Below are 18604 nucleotides of genomic sequence, written 5' to 3'. Positions count from 1 at the left end.
GCATGCTGCTTTACCATGATGACGACGAGCTCAGCTCAGTGTTCTGACAGACCGAGCGCCTGAGTGTAAAAGACTTTATTCATAGAGAGAAGACAGAACAGGAAAAGAGGCGGGTTCCTTTCCAGCTGAGAGCGAACAGCGGCGACTCTCAGCTTTAAATGAAGTCTACAAATTTTACAAAACAAAAGGAGCCTGCTGAACTTCAAATGTCTCTGAACGCCTGCTTGCAGTCATGGTGGCGTCACGCGGCTGAGGGTTACCAGACTGTACAACAATTATTGGGATTAAATGTAATATTCCTCATCACCTGAAGTTACTCAGTATTTGAGATAGAGATTAATATATACCATATAATATTCAGAATCAAGACGCGCACACATGGAGCTTTCATTTATTGGAAATATTACAATTTTAAAGCCACTCTTAAAAAAAAAGGCAGTTCTAAGGGCTAAAGCTGAATATAATAAAGGCCACTTTTACATGACATGAAGACTTCCTCATCATTGGACCTACTCCTTATTTAACCATGCAAACATTAATAATAAGCTTTTAAATATTAACCTTCAGTGATCCACCGAGCACAGTTTGTATTTTACTCAATAATTATTGTACAGTCACTGATTGGCTCACCATCATCCCACACGTCTTGGCTAATTAAATCAGGTCAAACAGCGTCTGCAGGCTTCCACACAGTATTTAAAAAAAACAAACAAAAAAAACAGCTGACTTGGATATCTTTTCCTATTACGTTGCCGGGGTGATTTAACATCCTAAAAATATTAATGCTATGTCTTTGAAATCTCTTAGACTAATGGATATGCTGTGCATCACTGCCATGATTATTTTATTAAAGGAAGCGCAGGAAAAAATGAAATTAGGTGGACAATCAGCCGCTCCTGTTACAGCACAACACAGCTTTGAAAACTCACAAAACTTTTCATTTTTTTTTGCACGCACACACACACACACACACACACACACACACACACACTCCCACATTCGCACATCATCTGAAATCCCCGGCTACTACGAGAGCATTGTTGTGTAATTGTTATTAATAAAACTATGTACTATGACATCATTTATATTCAGAGCACACATCCATGGACAGGCGAGGACAAAATGGGCGGTGGCATGTTTGTAAAGTCTTATTAAGAGCAGGAATCCTGTGTTTTTAGTCGAAGTTGACAGCTTTTCTTAGTGTCTGCAGACTCTAAGCAGCCCATTTTCCCACTTCGGCACCTCCTCCTCCTTCTTCTTCTTCCCTTTCCTCTCTTAGAGCCACCAGAAGCGTACGTAGACAATGAGCATGATGAAAAAGACACCTCCAGCTGCCAGCTTGGCATAGGTGGAGCGGGTATTCAGATACTTGGCGTCGCTTCTGTACTTTTTCGACAGGCTGGACAAGTTGCTGGCCTTGGAGTCGAGTGCTGTGAGGAGGAGAAAGCAGAGGGAGAAAAAAGTAAAGGGGGGTTGGGAAGGAGCAGGATAAGCACAAGCGCGCAGAGAAAACTCCCATCACGGCTCCGTTTGACCCGAACACAGATGACAGACACTCACCGGAAAGCGCCTCTCCTCTCTGCAGCACCTCCTCGATGTTCGCCACCATGATCCTCTGTACGTCCTGCAGTTCTGTGTTGATGCTGCCCAGATTCCTCCTCGCTCGGCTGTCGATGTACGACTTCTTGGTTTTTTGAATGTAGGTGTCTGAAGAGAGAGACAACCCACAGTTATTTCAAGCTCTGTGTGTTCAGTTACTTCACAGCCCTGCCTGTGACAAACACGCTGACTGCCAGGATCCACTTTCCCCGGAGGACTAAAGTGGATTTTTATTGAATTTCATAGAAAACACATTTCCCAGCTTTGAATGAGAGCAGAGAGACTGCTGATGCTGACCTATTAAACAGATCTAGTCGCACAAGAGCCGATCCTTTTCTTCCCTTTTAGTCCTCTGATAAATTCCTGTTATCAGTATTTTTCATTTAAATTTAAGTGATTCAGAAATGTTTCACACACAGACTCCTTATTAAAAACCCAGAGTTTTGTAAACACTTTTTTTGCTGCTCATATTTTGGATACTTTGTGGCGACCGACTTGTTTTCAGAGCCACAAACACATCAAGCGGCTCTTAAGAGGAGTCGCAGTTTCTGGCACCTCAGTGTATTCAGCCTGGAGGTAGAGCTGGGCGATAGAACGATAACGATATGTATCGCGATATAACTTTTACTCGATAGAGAAATTAAGCTATCGCGATAGACCTCGCCGCTCTTGTCCTCTTAAAAAAAAAAAAAAAAAAAAAAAAAAAAAAGGTCAGCCAATCCAAATTAAGTAGCGCAGAGCCGAACCAATCACAGCCGCAGCGTCACGTCGCGTGACTTGTTACGTACAGCACAAGTGCCAAGCCGCACGTGTGTTTGTTTGGGAAGCAGCCAGCGCGTAATGGAGCCAGCACGTAATGGAGGAAATGAGTGTGCCGACTAGAAAAATCAACCGAGCGTGACCGAAGAGAAAACAGATGATGGTTCCAATGCCGGAGAGATTGTCGAACGGAAGAGCCATAGAAGTTCCGTAGTGTGAAGGTATTTCGGCTATTTCAAGTCTGACAAAAAACAGAGTAGCGTGCACTGTAAATTGTGCCGAAAGCAAGTCTGGAAATACAATAAACTGGTGCATGCGTCACACTGTGCGCCACGTTATTGTTTCGGTGAAATGAATTTCTACAATACTGTTACTGTTAATTCTACTCTCTGCAGTGTTTAAATGCTTACATATACACACAGTTGCTGTCCCTCCACACATACGACTCGGTTCTGCTTCTATGCCGCAGCTTTGTTTACTTTTTCCCACCGAGGCTTCTAGACTTCTGATTGGCCAACATTTCTGCACGGTTAGGAATCTAGCGCCACCTGCTGCTTTGGCATGTTCATAGCAGCGTTTTCCTTCATTTCTGCCTTTATGTGTGGACGGGATTATTTTTTAAAACGAAAACGGAAAATCTCCGTTTTCAAAAATACCCGTGTACGTGTGGACGTAGCCTCAGTCTCTGACTGGAAGCGCTAATTCGTCATTCGGCTTTTGTCAGACTAAAGTAACTGTTAAAACTGTTTGAAAAGCTCAGCTATACAACAAGGAGAGATTGAGAATTTCCTTTTAGTTCTCAGTTTATTTGATATTGACAAAAGTTAGTCAGTTTTGTCTGTTCTTCTGTAAAACAAACTAAGATTTATTTTTAGAATTAATATTTTGTTTCTAAGTGGAATTGACAATTTAGTTTGTTTCGTTTGTTCTATTTTGAAACTTAAACGCTTTAGCGGCTGCCTTTTGTGTAGTTTGCAATATTTGCCTTTATTTATCTGAAAAAGTCTCATGTTCCTTAAGTACATCTACCCTGTTGAACTTATTATGGGAAATAAATATTTAAATAAAAACAAGCTGCTGATTATTTCACATTTTACTTGTGAGCAACGGCACATTTAAATCTTACAAATATAGTTATTTGGCTTATATCGTGATAGATATCGTTATCGCCTGAAATGAAAAAAACATATCGTGATATGAAAAAATCTCATATCGCCCAGCTCTACCTGGAGGTTTCTGTGTGGTTTCACAATGATTTACACCCTGAGTTCATCTGCAGGGAGGAAATAAAAAAATCAGCCCCTAGCACCACAACTTCACTGAACATATAAAATATTAATAGTCACCAGCAGCAGAAGCACATAAGCATGTGTCAGCATCTTAGAAATAATCAGAGAACTCTCTGTTAGTCTGAAACTGCTTGGATGATTGGTTTTCAGGTTTCTGCTGCCTGCTCTGCTCAGTATGCAGCGTTGCATACTTACATGTAACCATCACAGCTAAGTGCCAAAACCCCCTAACCTAAACCTCGTTCTAAGTTTAGCCCTAAAACCAAGTCTCAATCCTCAAACCTGCCTCTGAAGGGGTACAGACGAAGGTGAGACTTTAAGTTCCACATAATCCGATCACTTTGATGGCTCTCACAAAGATAGCTGGACATGTTTTTATCGGATTTTTCTTATTTGTTGTTTGTGGCTTTATGACGAGCAGTCATAAGAGCACAGATCGAGTGTTTCCTGCACAGGTTTAACATGTAACCCGGTTTATACTACTACTACATGTCTTTTCTTACCAAACTCAATGAAGGAGTAAGGCCGGGATACTGTGGGGACCTTCTTTCCGTGCTGCTCATGAAACTCTGCCTGGAGGTCTTCTAGGTAAGCAAAGGCTAGCTTCTTGGGAAAGCTGGCTTCACAAAGCACCAGGTAGCACACTCCCTTCTCTATACAATAGCTGAAAAAAAGCAACATAAAAATGTACTTTGAGTGGAGCATGAGGAAATGCACTGAAAACATCTATCCGTGTGTGCTTAATTCCTCGCAAACCACGAAGAGACGATTATTTTGAGACAGTTTGGATTCTCACTCACTGAAACGCCATCGAACCGGCCTCTAAAGTGCAGCGTGTGGGGCTCTGCTCATTGAGTTTCCTGAAGAGCTGCTTAGCTTGACTCTGATACTGCTGAAGGTCCCGGCCCAGCTAAAGAGATGAAAAGCATAAGTGGTTTAAAAAAACTAAAAAAAACAAGTACTGATATCGAGCACAGAGAACACAGAAATTAATCAAAATCTGACTCGTATGCAGCAGAATTAGAAGCAAATGTGATTATTTTACCACCAAAAGAAATGAAGGCAACGTAGATTTGAGCACGTTATGTATCTGAGGGTTTTACAGACATACTCAGACAGCGGCGGGACGTTAAACGATGACACTAATTTACAGATAGATAATGTGGTTGTTTGAGAAACACATGTGATGCTGAGGCACAGAGCGGAGACGCAACAAACCTTTTCACTTCCCTTCATGAAAGCAAACAAGAGAAGGAGGAAAAGATGTTAGAGTCAAGGCGAGCACAAGCATAAAGGTTTTAAAAGCAACAACTCATGTTACAAATGGCATCCATTTGAACATTTCAAGAAGTCCACCAACGTCATCAGGCATATTTCATCTACAGGTAATAATAAAATGTGGGGAGTGGATTCTACTTCACTGGAGTCACTTAGTGTTAACCAGTGTAATAATGAATGATAGGTATAAAGTGAGTCAGTCACTTACTAACTGACAAATAACCACGTCAGTTTCCAGCCTCCCCACCACCCTGAGCTAGATGGGCATATTAGCAAATAGATGAATGGATGGATGCTCGATCTTTCAGCCATACATCAGTACCAGCCTGGTGACGGTCTTATATTGTAAGACCCTACAATAATAGAGAGAAACCCCAGTAATCAGATGACCCACTATGACCAAGCGCTCGGCGACAGTGGGAAGGAAAAACTCCCTTTTAACAGGAAGAAATCTCCCACTGAACCGAGCTCAGGGAGGGAGACAGGACAGAAACACGCTGTGGAAGAGAGCCAGAGATTAATAATAATAACTAAAGATTAAATGCAGAGGGGTGTATAAAAACATAGTGAGTGAACTAAGAAGCACCAAGTGCATCATGGGAATCCCCCAGCAGCCTACACCTATTGTAACTAAGTGAGGATTCAGGGTCACCTGTTCCAGCCCTAACCATATGCTTTATCTTGAATCCAGGAGAGGGGCCTGAAAGCTGAAAGGCCTGCCTCCCATTCTACTTTTAAATACTCTAGAAACCAAACGTAACCCCCCAATGCGAGATCGAAGTGCACTAATGGGGTGATATGGTGCTGAGAGGTCAAAGTTTCATATCTCAGTCCTGAACTTATGCGATGCTGTAATGACGTGAAATAAAAAGCTGTGGCAGAAGCGGTCTGATGACTCAGTCGCTTCAGGCAGGTAAATAACGAGGTGGACAGGTGGACAGGCCTACAGCAGGACAGGCCTACAGCAGGACACCTATCAGCAAATCAAACGGCTCAATTAACTTTCACACGCCAAACCAGAAAGTCATGGTGGGGGTGGTGCCGGTGCCCCCTCAAACGACCCACATCTGGATGAAAACAAGCGCTCTAAAGGCGGACGTGACAGCTGGCAGCGGGTTAACGTTGGCTAGCGTGTCACTATAACATTAGTGCAGGATACAAGCATTCACTAATAATCCTCACCTGCTCGTCCTCCTGCATGGAGGCGGCCAGCGGCAGGCCGTCAGCCAGCCGAGCGATCATCGTCAGCAGCACCATCTCTGCGAAAAGCTCCGCTGCTCAGCACACACTGCAGGCTCCTCGAAGCTCCGTTTGACAGGCTGAAAACTGACAACACCGCAGCACTGACGCTGAGCTGGCCGGAAACGCTATAGCTTTGTGTCACAGCTAAATCCCGCCGCGGAACCAGGCGGACAGACACAAAGGTTCCGCGTCGCCGTCCCTGATACGAAACTTATTAATTTCAGGTATTTGTTAGAATATAATTACGACAATCTTATATGCGTTACATTAGATTTTGTTAAGTTCAAATTAAAATTTGCTGCTTTATCTTGTTTTTCTTCTTTTGGCTGCTTCCGCCACAGCGTGTGGTCTGCTTTCATCTCCTCCGTCACTACATCCATGAACCTCCTCGGAGGTCTTCCTTGTTTCCTCCTACCTGGCATGTAGCTCGCCATCACCAGTGTGTGAATGTGTGTGTGAATGGGTGGATGACTGGATATGTAAAGCGCTTTGGGGTCCTTAGGGACTAGTAAAGCGCTATATAAATACAGGCCATTTACCATTTACCATTCACTCCTCCTCCCCTGCACATCCCCAACCCATCTCTAACTCATCTTCCATCACTATGTCTGCTCCCTGCACCCTCACCTATCTCCTTCACATTTACACACGCGTATTCTGTCTTACTTCAACCAGTGTTCATTCCTCTTCTCACCAGGGTATACTTCCACCTCTCCAGTCTCACCTCCACCTTCCCCCTACTCTCACTGCAGATCTCAATGTTGTCTGGAAACATCATAGTCCACACAGATTTCTGCCTCATAAAGAATGACATTTCATGAATAACAGTGGTGAGGTGTATGGTAGGAGTGACAGATGGGGTTAAGGTGGGGGTAGGATTATATATGGGATCTGCTTTGAGCTTCTTCTTGTATGGCGATGAACAGGCTGACAGATGAGGTCAGGAGGAATCTCTGTGGACTCTGATGTTTGCAGATGACACTGTGATCTGTAGTGAGAGTAAGGAGCAGTTGGAGGAGAGCCGGGAGAGGTGGAGGTTTGCCATAGAGAGAGGAAGAAGAACCGAGAAGTAAGACAGAATACATGTGCGCGAAAGAGAGGGATGGTGGAAAAATGGGTATGCAAGGAACCGAGGTAATGAAGGTGGATGAGTTTAAATACTGTACAAGACAGGCGAAGCAGAGAGTGCAGGCAGGGTGGAGATGAGTGTCGGGGGTGATTTGTGACAGAAGGAGAGCAGCAAGAATGAAAGGGAAGGTTTCCGAGATGGTAGTGAGAACTGCTGTAATGTTTGGTTTGGTTTTAAATATCGTAGCTGTTGGTGGATGTCAGCTTGGCAGTTCTGTTCTTGTAAAAAATGAACATTTGCATTATAAAGCACTAATGCTCTTATAATGAGTATTAATCCAAGCAGTTTCCATGTGCCTTGGCTCGATACAAATGATTATTGGACAGAATGATGTCACATTTGCTCCGCTTGTATTTTACAACATTGACTCGGTGGACCTGACCTGTAGGTGCAGGTTTAGATAGCAAACAGCAAAAGCGACTTTTTATCATTATGAGTTAATTGCAAATGATATTATTATAATTTTAAATAAACTTTAAAGAGATAAGAATGACCACATTGCAGCATCACTCATTACACAGTATTCATTAGATAGATTGTTTTCGTCTGCAGTACATCCGTTCAAAGTATTTTTAGGACTGAATTTAAGTAATATTTCAAAACCAGCAGCAGTGACCGCGAGAGTTTATTTACATGTATCACTCACCAGTTTCATGACTTTAGTGCTCTCACTTGTGATGAGAGGGAGTCATGCTGCATGTACACAGGAAGTCTGTCACAGCCCTGAAATAACAGAGAAGCACAGAGTGACCACAGTTTTTTCCACAGAACAGTTTTTCATCTCTCCTCTTGTTTTATGGAGGTAAAACATCTCTGATAAGGTCATATATGAATCAGATAAAATACCACAAGTGTCTAGTATTACAGTTTAAACATGTTTGTCCTCTCTCCATTATTTTACATTCAGTTCTGTCTCTCATCTCTTTTCCCCTCACTTCCCAACCAGCTGCAGCAGATGGCTGCCCCTCCCTGGGTCCGCTGGGGTTCTTTCTGTCCCCCTCTGCCAAGTGCTTGCTCATAGAGGGTCCTCTGATGGCTGGGGTACTCTCTCAGAAATCTTAGGTGATTTTACATTATGGTTTAAAATGCTTTGAGTGAACAGTTATTATCAGCTGAACTGAATTTTCCATTTGAAGCAGGAAACAAGTTTACCAGTCCAGCCAGTATTCGCTACACACTTACTAATAAGTTCCCTGTCATGACAAGTAATCCAGAGACCACAATGAAAAGACAATGCTTAAAAGAAAGTGATGGCAAAAGGCCTCAAAACCATTTTAAACAGCATAAAACTCAAACTCTAGCCAGATGTGGTTAAATGACAAAAATTAGTCATGTTACTGATCCCGCACCACAGTTTCTCCTGTGACTAATCCAGTATTATATTCAGTCTTCTCTCAGCTGCTCCCTGTATGGGTCGCCAGATCAAATCACCTGCCTCCATCTCACCCTATCCCAGCATCCTCCCCGGTCACATCAATACTCTGCATGTCCTCCTGCAGCTGCATCTGCATCGTCATCATCTCCCTCTCAGCCTTGCCTCTCTGACTTTGAGCTGTCCCTCTGTCTCCAAACCAAACAGCAGGTCTTGCTGTCTGTTGCTTTGGATAGCTCAGGCTCACGTAATTCGATCTCATTCTTTATCATCCACATGTTCAATTTGGCCACAATGTTATGGATGCCCTTCCTAACACAATCCTCCCCCCTTTATATGGGCCTGGGACTAACGCTAGGAGTGTCTCGGTGGCGTGTGGCCCCCTTGTGGCTGGGTTTGGTTATTGTATACAATACTATTTACAATTTTGACCAAATACAAATTGACAGTTAATATTTAAGGCGTAAGCAATATTTTCCTGAAAGATCGGCTTTGAATGCAGTTTAAAACTTTAGTTTACATCAGCAGTTTAAAGGAGCAGAAGGCAAATCTGAGGGTTGGTGTGTAAGTTAAGAGAGGAAACTTTGTCAAAACTGTAAGCAGTCCAGATAGCTGAGATCTATAATGAGCCAAAGTCTAAAATGTTTCCAGTCAAATGTAGTCACTGATTTAGTCTCTAACGGTGTGTTTTAGCTGAATGGGCTTTACGTCACTTCACATCTCTCACAACACAGCTTAAGAGAGACAAGTCAAAGGAGCTTGCAAAGAAAAGCGTCTGGACTTCTTTAAGTTACTTGAAGACGTTTCACCGTGAAACGTCTTCAATTAACTTAAAGAAGTCCAGACGCTTTTCTTTGCAAGCTCCTTTGACTACGATGACCTGGATGACTGAGAACCTTCACAGACTTAAGAGAGACAAACACTGGATAAACACATACGTACTGTGTCACAATGACCTCATGAAGTCCTCCTTGTCTGATCTAGTTTTTCTTAGCACGCACACATTCCTCCCAAAGGACTAAAGAATGTGCTGACTGTGAAACACAAAAACCAGTCAGCGCACTTGTGCCTGATATTCTTAATGATTTGAAAGTACACAAATGAACACGCATAAGCATGCTGAGGATGAAAAAAATGCAAAATATTCCAAAATATCCTGGATGGGAGATGGTTAATTCAGCAGCTGAATCCACCGGCAATGTATTTCAGTCATTTGAAACAAAACTTTTAAAGTTAAACTAAGCGAAGAAAAAATTATTTTGTGTGTGTGTACTGGATTAAAAATAAAAACTAGACAGTTGGTCTGAGAATTGCAAGGTCTGCAGCGTCCGCTCCTGGCATTAAACCATCTGAACTGCCTTCACAGAAGTTCTCACACTTGATAATCATATTGCAGTGCATTTGATCAGCAGCACCAGGCCGATACCCTCTCGGGTCCTATGGACGTGGTGACCGTGTACTCAGTTTTCCACAGTTAGTCTCTACTAAGACTAAAAGAAACATGATCAGTGCTAATCAGCAAAGAGATAAACTCCTTTATTAGTAATAAATGCCTGACTGTTATAGTTACAGTACATTTCCCTTTTAAGACAGAAAGTAAACAATAATCAAAAATAATCAAGGCCTCATTCTTCTCATGTGTTCAATGCTCCCTTTCATCATTAGGATCTTTATAGTGTCCGACACCTTTTCATTCAACAGGTCATATTACTTAACTTCCGTCTTCATTATCCTGTCTCTCACGGATACAGCTCGTCATAACTGTCATTTTCAATTTTGTATTCAATTGAAGTCCATTTTGAACCTCACAATAAGTCGAGAAGTGAAGCAATGATGCCCACTTTTTAACTTTTGTACTATAAAGAGATCATTTCCAGTTGTCATTCCATGCGTCTTAAATAGGAGCACTGATATGAGTCAAATCAGCTTCAGTCATGGTTTCAAACAGTAAGACCAGGATAACACTGCTGATTTGTGACGGTCTCCATTCTCACAAATGTAAAAACGGTGCTACATTTTCTACAGCATCATTTTTTCCATATTACATTAAAAGAGCAAACCTTTGAAGTCAGTGGAGAATGCCCAGAAAAATACATACGCTCGCTACAAACACATCATGTGGCTGTCAAAAAACAAAAAAGATTTTTACTTCTGCCCTGTTTCGCCTGCTTACACCTCGAACATTAAAGGTTTGGTAATGTGAAACATCTGGTTACAGAGCAGGTGAAAAACACTCCTACATGAGGGGAATAACTGATTTTTTTATGTTAGTGTGTTACAATGTGATGTTCTGCTGGTAAACCGCAGGTCCTAGTACACAAATATACTCCTAAAAAATGGCTAAAGATACATAAACAAAAAAAGCTTTCCAGGTGCCTGGAGCTTCTGATCGAGAATGTGGAGGATGTGTCAGAGCTGTTCCAATCCAACGAGGCTCGTCTCTGCAGCCCACTGCTGGCCAAGATCCAACAGCTCAGAGGGCTCCTGTTCACGCCTCACTGTGTTTTTCTGGCATAGGTTTAGCCCACTCAATATTCAGTCTATAATGTTGTAGTTAAACAGTGTATGACTGGAGTATTTTATTTTGAATTAAATTTTTATTTTACTCAGTACATGGCAAAAGTTTGGAGCCACCCCTTGTTTCTTCATATTTTGCTATGAAATTTTGAAACGGGTACAGCGATTGTTTCAAACATACATGGAAAAACAGCATATAAGGCAAAAACTGAGTTTGTATGTTTAGCACCTTTATCCTTTAGCATAGTCTGAACTCTGAGCAGCTCTCTGTCATCTCTGTGAGGATCTTTAGGAATCGTTCTCCAGGCTTCTTGGATGTTTCTACCTCTGAGCTTTGATTGAGAGCAATTGATTGTGGTGACACTCCTATAGTGCTTAAAATCTGGGACTCACTACCAATTGCTCTTAGAACTGAAGAAGCTTCTCGGATGAGAGGTGAACCGTCTTCAAGGAAACTTAAAGAAGTTCAGACACTTTTCTTTCCAAGCTTCTTAGACTACGATGACCTGGATGACTGAGAACCTTCACAGACATGACGAAGCACCATCTCGCTGGTGTACCTCTGTACTTATTGACAAAATAATGAACTAAACTGTCAAATTTGGATTCTTCACTCGATCAGACCTGTTTACACTGATTTTCAGTCCAGTTTCATACCTCCGCCATACCCTTGTTTCCCTTCATTACGCACGGCTTCCTGACAGTCGCCCTTCCACTGAGACTAATAAGGCAGAGATCAGCTGGAGATCCAGATCATCTCTCAGGTTCTGTGTCAGGTCTTTGCTGGAGTATTTCATGTTTTTTTTAAGGACATGACTTTCAGATACTGTTCATCTGCAGCAGGTGAGACTTCTTCTGTCCACTTTGCTCAGATTAGTCGACTATCAAAATCGTCGATGACTAATTTAATAGTCAACGCGTCGTTTGAAGCTTTGTAGGATCCCAAAAGACGCAGGAATAAGTAGTAGGATTTAAGTGTAATAACCGACCAAAACAGAAAATGCCAGCACTGCATGTATAAGGATGCCAGCTGCTGTTAAACCCGAAGAAGAAAAAACTGTGTCCCAGAATTCATAGCGCGGCCTATCGCGGCCTTGCTCAGTTTCCAACATTGGTGGCAGCTAGTTAGTTTTAATACTACTCTTATTATTCTTTCTGGGTCACAAAATAAACGTTTAACATATTTTCAGTATTTTATTTGTTCCTGAGTAAATCGGTTTGGCTGAGATTAAAATTATAGTTTTAAGATAGCTGAATAAACCTCAAGCAGACAGCTGATTATCAGAAGTGTGAGATGCTCGAGAGTATACTCCGGTGTCCTGTTATATTTTAGATAGCAAGGAGCAAGGAGTTTATTAAACTCCACTGAAACAATCTTCAAATTTCATTTAAATTCAATAAATTATCATCTTGTCTTTATTTTTTAGTTAGCACATACCTCAAACACTTAAAGCTGTAAGCTAATGATAGTTACATAAGAGCAGATGCATGCTGGTGCAATAAGCTGTACTTGTACGTCCAGTGGATGCATGATCTGATTAGTCGACTAATCGCAAAAATAATCGGTGACTAGTCGACTATCAAAATAATCATCTGTGGCAGCCCTAGATTCAGCTGAACAAATTATGTGCCTAAAGATCCAACTTAACATTTATTCTTTGTTGACACATCGCTGGTTCATTCCCTGAGTTAGGAACCTTTTCACACTTGAATCATTCACATTCCTCTGGAAATGCTCAGGTGCAAGGACTGGATCACAAGTGAGTGAATAAGCAGCTTTCTGAAAGCCTCGAGAACTTAAAGATTACAAGAAAGTCTGGCTCCTTGGAAGGAAAATATAAAGGAATGAAGGGTGGCTCAAGACTTTTGCACAGTCCTGTATAATGCCATGTTCGCAGTTAACTAATACGAGGACACTTAACACAGTTGGGTAAAGACCTAACAATATGGAGAAACTCTTTGGAGAGAGTCTGTGTAATCTATTATTGGAATGAGGGATGTTCAAGCATGTTCAAGTTATTCAGGAAAGATACTGTCATATTTCTGTTTGATGGCCAGAGCACGAGCAGCTGGACATGTCATCACCGGGAGACGAGGGGGTCCCAGATCCAAGCCCGACAGCTCGTTCATCAACTGTTTATTTACTCCCACATCAAAACCTGTCAGCAACAACAGCACATTATAAAATGCAGGGAAAAAAAAGACACCATTAGAGGATTACTATGTCAGTGCAAAGCTATCACTTACCAAGTTTGATGGCAAAACTCACAAGCTCCTGAATCTTGAACTGCTCGTAAAAATCAGATTAAAGATGTACAGATGTGAGCAAAGTGGTACAAATGATCAAGGACACACAGCAGCGGTAGAAAGATCAGCAGTACCTGTATCGTCCTGGCTTGGACGAGGTCGCCGGTCTCGAACGCCGATATGAGCTTGTTGACGTGACATCCTACGTAATTATATGTGCTGCGTGCAGAGAAATAAAACTACTGAGCATAGAGAAGGAATAAAGACAGAGCATCGTGCAAATGAAAAGTCACACACACACATACACACCTGCCAACTGCTCCATGGACTCCCATTACCAAAGCTCCTAGAAGTTGCTATTTTTTTAAACGAATTACATTTTTTAGGATAGTTCCATGGCTAAGGTTAAAGTGACAACATGCTACAAAAAGAGGAAAGACTGACCTCGTCTATGCCATAGAGGACTGACCAGTGAGGCGGAATGTAACTGATACACTGGCCCAAGTCCATCAGGTCACTCCCAGTGAACTTGACGCCTCTAAAGGAAGGGATGACCTTCTCAATACCTTCTATTAGTTCTCTCACGTTCACTGAAGAAATAAAACAAACAGGAAAAAAAACCCCCCCAAAAAAAACCCCACATTATAAAAGACATATAAAAATTTAAATGGTTAGAAATGTCCAAATCTCAGACTGCCTCACCGTTGACACCAGTGACTGATGGGACATGATAATAATAGAAGGGCAGAGTTGGAGCAGTTGAAGCCACTTCCTGGAGAAAGGTCCTCAAAACATCTGAAGCGGGGTGACAAGAAAAGAGATGCATGTTGTCATGTATGAAATGTGTTATTAATGCTGCAATATGCATGTCTAAAAACATCACACACCTGCACTGCTGGGCTTGAAGAAGGACGGAGCAATGACTGCTATACCATCGGCCTCAATCTGTGCTGCATGGTGAGCCTGGAAGAAGGACAATGAAAGATGGGAAATGAATGGATTATCAATTATCTAAAAAAGAAAAGAAACTCCATTAGATATTAATAACAAGGCAAATTATTACCTATGACATTTGGATATTCTGAATAGATTTATAATCCCCACAATAAACGCCATTGCCTGATAACATCTGACTGGTCACGTGATGTGTGACATCATGTGCTCTGGAGACTTTACACCAGGCCTCACAGTCTGCTCTCTCCTCTCCTCCTCACTGGCTGTTTTTTCCTCTTTGACACACTCGCTCAGACTTACTGTGCACTCAGGCCTTGCATGCACGCTCATGTGCTGACAGACACACACGCACATAAGTTTGATTTGTTGACTTCTTTGTCAGCCTCTTTTAAGCAGGGTTGTGACACAATGAACGGACCTCTAACCCGCACCAAACAACATGCTGTTCTTTAACTGACATGTGACTGTCACACAGGACGTCATGTGCCAGATTATTCGCTGACTGGGACCAGATATTTCCTGGACTCGGCCCCCTGCAACACAGTGACTGCCTCACATTTCAATAGCTTTACCATTTAAACTGAACACATTTAATATAAAGTAATATAGAAACAGTGTTTTATTTTTACTGCAGGCACATGTGGTGCCTGAACACACCGCTAATATTAAATCTGACTTATCTGATGGCCATGTTGTGTATACCTCAGGTTAAGGCAAGGCTAAGCCTGCAATACTGCCTGACTAGGTCAATGTGGCGGAAACTCCACTTTAACCCTGTGTTACTAAATTTAAACATATTTTCACACAGGAGCTCGACAGAAAATGGAATCATGACATAACTCACCAGTTCTTGGGTGTCTTTAAGACTCAGGCAGCCAACATGAACAATCACCTGATCCATCCTGTGGAGAGGAGAACATTTCCTCAATATCTATTTTTTAACTGTATACTTATCACTTTAAAGCCCATGGTGACTCTAGGGAATAGCTACAATGTGCATGTGCTTGTTCGATTGTTTCTTTGCGTAATTTTGGGGGGTTTTTGAGTAAAAATCCAATTGCCTGCGATGACTCACTTGCCCTTTGCTTTTCGACACCACTCCTCAGCCAGGAGCTTCCTCTCTTCCACACTGAGAGACATGCTCTCACCCGTGGTGCCATTCACTGCAAGCAAAGAAACGTCTGTCCAAGATCCACATCACTGAAACTTAAATCTCAAGATTCTCAGTCTTAAAAACCAAACAAGATCAAAAAGCATGTCAATAAATAGACATAAAAGGATGGCGTAGCCTATAATAGTCTAGCACAGCCCACTTGCCACCGCTTCAGCAAAGGATAGAAAAACTGTAAGAAATGAAGGAAACCGCCACGGCGAACCAGTCATCGTGGAACTTGTGCCACAGACTGCTGACTGTGCGATAATTCACAGCACAAAACTATTTCAAGTCTAGAAAGCAGTGGTGCAGACAATGATGGGGAAATTAAATAGAGCTGGAAGAGCATAAAAACACAATGAGGTACAAAGATCAGCACAAACATCCTCTGCTGACTAAGCACTCACAGAAAGTAGTGTGGAAATGAGACGTTAACACAGGAGAAGCTCAGGCTGAGCTATAGTGATTCAAAGGGCTTTTGGTGAAGTGGAAAATGAAGCGGTAAGCATTTCAGAGTCACGCCTGGCTCACGGGGAGAGCTGTGCAGAGGAAAGGGCAGGACCTTGACATTGTCTAAACTTTTCTCCATGTATGTGCCACCAAAAGAGCCGCAGATAACAGTCAGCACTCGAGACGTGGGAATCTACTTCAGCTTGTGCAGAAATTTCAAGGATGAGTGTCTGAACTGAAGAAGAATGCTTAAACTGCAAATAACAAGCGTAAAGACCAATGTGCCCTTTTTCCAGGAATATTATTACACGGGGAAGCAATGGTCTTCATTAACAGCTCACAGCAGCATTAAAAAGGCACCCTGTGGAGGTTGGTTTCCTCGAGGAACAATGGTGCAATAACGGCCTCACGGCACCTGGTTTTTAGTGTTTTGTGGACTGGACACAGCAGGAAAACTGCAGAATAATCCCACCAATCAGATTACACAAAGGGATATTCAAAGGTTGAGACTGAGTGGGGTTTCTTTGCATGTTTCACTCTTTTCTCTGGGCTATTTTGCCTCCAGCCACACGTCACTGCAAGTTCAACAAAAACATTGCATTCATAATCCAGAGTTGATTTTTGCGGTAACTCTTTGTTTTCTCTGTTTATCTGTGGAAATTTCACACCAAAGGTATGCATTAGCTGGGACTAATTTTGAATACGCCGCCCCAGCAGCTGCAGGAGACCAGTGTGTTGCATTCTTGCATGGATATGATAGGTGTGATATACAATATTTCATAAAGGCAATAATTTGAGTAAAAATTGATGGAAAGTTTCTAAAGAGCTGGATATTATACTCAGAAGGAATCATCAGTTAAATGTTTACATGGGATTTTTATTAGAAGTCAATAATGTTTTATTGAGTTGTGCAATTCAGCTAACTTGCTATGGTTTTATCCAACTCTGACTACATATAAAAACATACTTTAGATTATTTTTTACACCAGGGAATGTGATTAACAAAGGAGCAACATATCTACCACAGTAAAACAACAGTATGTATACAAATCAGCGGATGAATCATGCAATATTAGAGTTGATTCAGGTGGGGATACAGAAAAAAAACAAATATAAAAAGAAAGAATCCACAGGTAAACTTACCAAACACGTTATTTACACCTTGCTTCTCTTTCAAGTAGTCAATATAAGGTCCAATCACTGATAGGTTGATTTCACTGTTTTGGGAGAATGTGAAAAATATAGACCTACACATGTGGCAAATAACAATACCTGACAACAGGTGTGGAAGATGCCCGTCCCTGCGCCTCCCCAGTTTCAATACATCTCACACACTTTTACTGAACAGACACACAGGAGGAAAGAGGCTTCAGATCCCCTTACCCTTGACTGGTGATCGGAGTGAATGTGGCTGCAACAAGTCCGGTGAGCTTTTTGTCGGCGGCAGGAGCCATGATAGACATGTTCTGGCATAGAAAGGCACACTGGAGTGAAACAAAAGAAACACCGCAAAACAAACAGGCGAGACACAGCCTTTGACATCAGCACACTCACAAACTTTATAATACACCACAGAGCGCTGGGGCACGGTGTGTAAACAGAAGAATGGCTGTAAACTGATATACTATGAAAAGGAAATTATGGAGCATCAAAAGCAGTTCCAAAGACGATCTCCAGCTTACCTGCACGGTCTTTCCTTCTGGGAGGCGCTGGCATAGGTTTTAGTTTTAAGGGAAGTGGATCTCTGGTTATAACTTGTTTTTTTGGACAGGGATTTGCTGAAATGCTCGTCACGTGAACATCAAACAACTAAACGTCAATGGACATCGCAAAGATTCATGGGAAATGTAGTTAGTTGGGGGGGGGGATTGGATAACAAGTAAATATGAACTTTATCCGCTTTTATATTAAAATATTTCAAATTAAATACCTTCCTCACCTTCACGCACACACATATCGGACAGCAACTCTGTTGCTTGTGAAGCTCGCACACAAGAATTTCACTCACATGTGCTGTACCAATGTACCTGCACATGTGATGTGACAATAAAAGTGATTTGATTTGATTTGACTGTTTTTTTAATGTATTGATAGGACTGAATTTACTCAGCATTCATGGTGCATTCAATTTCCACCAGGATATTTCTTAATTGTAGCGCTACCAGCGCGTACAGAAAAGTAGTAAAAAGTTAGAATAGATTTTGTATGTGGCCATACAGTTACGGGACAGTCACATAAGTAAAATATCTAGTTTTACAGGCGGGGAGCAATAACGCTGTGCCATACAAGCAAAAGTTACTAATAGTAAACAAAGAAAACATAATAAAAGCAGGAATTCACATAAAATGACAGATATTTGGCTGAATTTGTTTCGTCTGCGGTATTGATAATTATTAGAATATTGTTGTGTTTTTTGCCTTAGATTAAACGCCGTGATTGCAAATTTAATCGCTGTGATTGTACTTTTTCTGAGCTTTCATGAACGACACAGAAGTGCAAATTTATTTTGTGTTCCTCATTTTTGACTGTCAGGTAGCTCTCCCGCCTCGTTGTGTAACCGTCATGTTACCGGGGGTGTAATGTGTGTAACTCCCATACAAACATCATCAGTATGC

At 41.8% G+C, this 18604-nt stretch overlaps 2 protein-coding genes across 6 annotated transcripts; both read right to left on the bottom strand.

Moving 5' to 3' along the window:
- Positions 1–375: 375 nt before the first annotated feature.
- On the bottom strand, positions 376–6316 carry sec22bb (SEC22 homolog B, vesicle trafficking protein b). Of its 2 annotated transcripts, none has more exons than XM_085448983.1 (5): positions 6108–6316; positions 4448–4557; positions 4151–4311; positions 1561–1707; positions 376–1430 (listed from the first exon to the last, which is right to left on the bottom strand). In XM_085448983.1, exons 1-5 carry the CDS (start codon positions 6180–6182, stop codon positions 1276–1278), a joined length of 648 nt encoding a protein of 215 aa, XP_085305109.1. In that variant the 5' UTR covers positions 6183–6316; the 3' UTR covers positions 376–1275. The 2 variants fall into 2 exon arrangements, with proteins under 2 accessions (XP_085305109.1, XP_085305110.1); XM_085448984.1 differs by lacking the exon at positions 6108–6316 and adding an exon at positions 4866–5049.
- Positions 6317–10787: 4471 nt separating this feature from the next.
- Positions 10788–17801, bottom strand: npl (N-acetylneuraminate pyruvate lyase (dihydrodipicolinate synthase)). 4 transcript variants are annotated; one of them, XM_085449080.1, is made up of 12 exons: positions 17672–17801; positions 17373–17473; positions 17133–17206; positions 15462–15549; positions 15231–15288; positions 14320–14395; positions 14135–14227; positions 13877–14022; positions 13742–13788; positions 13567–13651; positions 13433–13472; positions 10788–13344 (listed from the first exon to the last, which is right to left on the bottom strand). In XM_085449080.1, exons 2-12 carry the CDS (start codon positions 17450–17452, stop codon positions 13202–13204), a joined length of 930 nt encoding a protein of 309 aa, XP_085305206.1. In that variant the 5' UTR covers positions 17453–17473; positions 17672–17801; the 3' UTR covers positions 10788–13201. The 4 variants fall into 4 exon arrangements, with proteins under 4 accessions (XP_085305206.1, XP_085305203.1, XP_085305204.1 ...); XM_085449077.1 differs by having other exon boundaries at positions 17373–17455; positions 17672–17800; XM_085449078.1 differs by lacking the exon at positions 17672–17801 and having other exon boundaries at positions 17373–17665.
- Between the last annotated feature and the right edge of the window lie 803 nt (positions 17802–18604).

This window comes from Copadichromis virginalis, linkage group LG23 (assembly GCF_057382275.1).
Source record: "Copadichromis virginalis isolate Kocher_CV1m ecotype Utaka linkage group LG23, C_Virginalis_male_GT1.1, whole genome shotgun sequence".
NCBI classification, from domain to species: Eukaryota; Metazoa; Chordata; class Actinopteri; order Cichliformes; family Cichlidae; genus Copadichromis; species Copadichromis virginalis.
Note: the sequence above shows the minus strand (reverse complement) of the source record. Positions and strands in the feature narration are given on the sequence as shown.